The sequence below is a fragment of the Tupaia chinensis genome, unplaced genomic scaffold (genome assembly GCF_000334495.1).
Source record: "Tupaia chinensis unplaced genomic scaffold, TupChi_1.0 Scaffold150288_1, whole genome shotgun sequence".
Taxonomy (NCBI): domain Eukaryota; kingdom Metazoa; phylum Chordata; class Mammalia; order Scandentia; family Tupaiidae; genus Tupaia; species Tupaia belangeri.
The window spans coordinates 2,894,182-2,895,517 of NW_006210128.1; the positions used below are offsets into that span (position 1 = coordinate 2,894,182).

General features: G+C 55.4%; 1 protein-coding gene across 2 annotated transcripts in view; it reads left to right on the forward strand.

Moving 5' to 3' along the window:
* FOXM1 (forkhead box M1) overlaps positions 1–1,336 on the forward strand; it is a 32,613-nt gene that overhangs the window by 13,917 nt on the left and 17,360 nt on the right. For both annotated transcript variants that reach the window (XM_006172048.3, XM_006172049.3), the window contains exon 2: positions 584–738. In XM_006172048.3, coding sequence (XP_006172110.1) covers positions 584–738 — 155 coding nt within the window. The remainder of the gene's footprint in view (positions 1–583; positions 739–1,336) is intronic.

Sequence of the window (1,336 nt, forward strand, 5' to 3'; positions counted from 1 at the left end):
TTTCCCTAGGCCCTATAAAGGAGGAGGAATCATTCTCCATCTTGGTTTATTTTTGCTATAGGGTGCCTATGCTCATCGGTGAGGGGTGGGGTGAGAGTAACCCCCTAGGGGGGTGGCCATGCCGCAATCCCTTTTCCTTTCTTCTCTCGGGATTTGGGGCATGCACACACATGCACGCGGTGTGAGTTTCAAGCCACAAGGTCCAGGACTCAGACCGTAGTGGGCCATGTGGGAGTCCAGCACCTTAGCCACCTGCCGGCCCTCCTCATTCTCCATCTTAGTAAAGGAGAGAACGGAAGTGCGCAGAGGAAGGGTGACCGTTGTGGCACCTGAGCTCAGTATCGCACCAAGTCGCCCTGACTGACCTCTGCGGGTCAGCGTGGCTCCAGCCGAAGTGCGAGGTGCACCACGTCCCCAAATTTCTCCTCAAGTCCGTAGTAGAGCCGCAGTAGGCTGACTCGGCACGAGGGTCCGTCCCCAGAGCTAGAGGTCTTAGGGGGCTGGTCCCGAAACACCGATTTGCGGGGCTTACTAGGCACCTGATCAGGCAATCTCGTGGGGTCTTGGATTATCTCCCCTCCAGCCGGCAGCGAGGCGGCAGGCTGCACCCTGGACAGCAGCCTGACCAACATCCAGTGGCTGGGGAAGAAGATGGCCGGTGGTGGGCTGGGCTCCTGCAGCACCAAGCCAGAGCTGGAGGAGAAGGAGAACTGCCACCCGGAGCACAGCCAGGTGAAGGTGGGCACTCAGAACGGGAGTCCCGGGAGGGAACTGGGTCGGGCGGGCTGCGGGAGGGAAGTCCCCAGTCCCTGGAGCTGCTTTACTGCCTGGGGTCTTTCCCTGTCTGTGGGCTTGCTCTGAGGGCCCGTTCCTTGACTCACTCTATATTCCCTTCAGCACTGGCTTTAGATACTCAGACCTGCCCTCAGTGGATCTTCAGAAAATGATTAAGAAGTCTTTGGGGCTGATGGGGGTGGCTGGTGGCTAAAGGTGCTGGACTCCCACATGGCCGACTGCGGCTCAAGTCTCAGACCTGGTGGCTTGCTTTCTCACTTTCCCTCTCTGTCTCTCTCTGATCAGACTGGAAAAAAATAATAAAGTTAAATGAAGTAATTCTTTTTATTTTTTTTTGGAGAGGTTTTTGCTATACGGCGCATGCCCTCACCAGAAAGACAGAGACAGAAAGCAAGAAATCCCCAGGGGGGATGGCCATGCCACAATCCCTTCTCCTCCATTCTCTTCTCAGAATCTTGGGCATGCATGCACATGTGCCCGGCCTGAGTTTTTTTGTTTGTTTGTTTGTTTGTTTGTTTGGGGAGATTTTAGCTATAAGGCG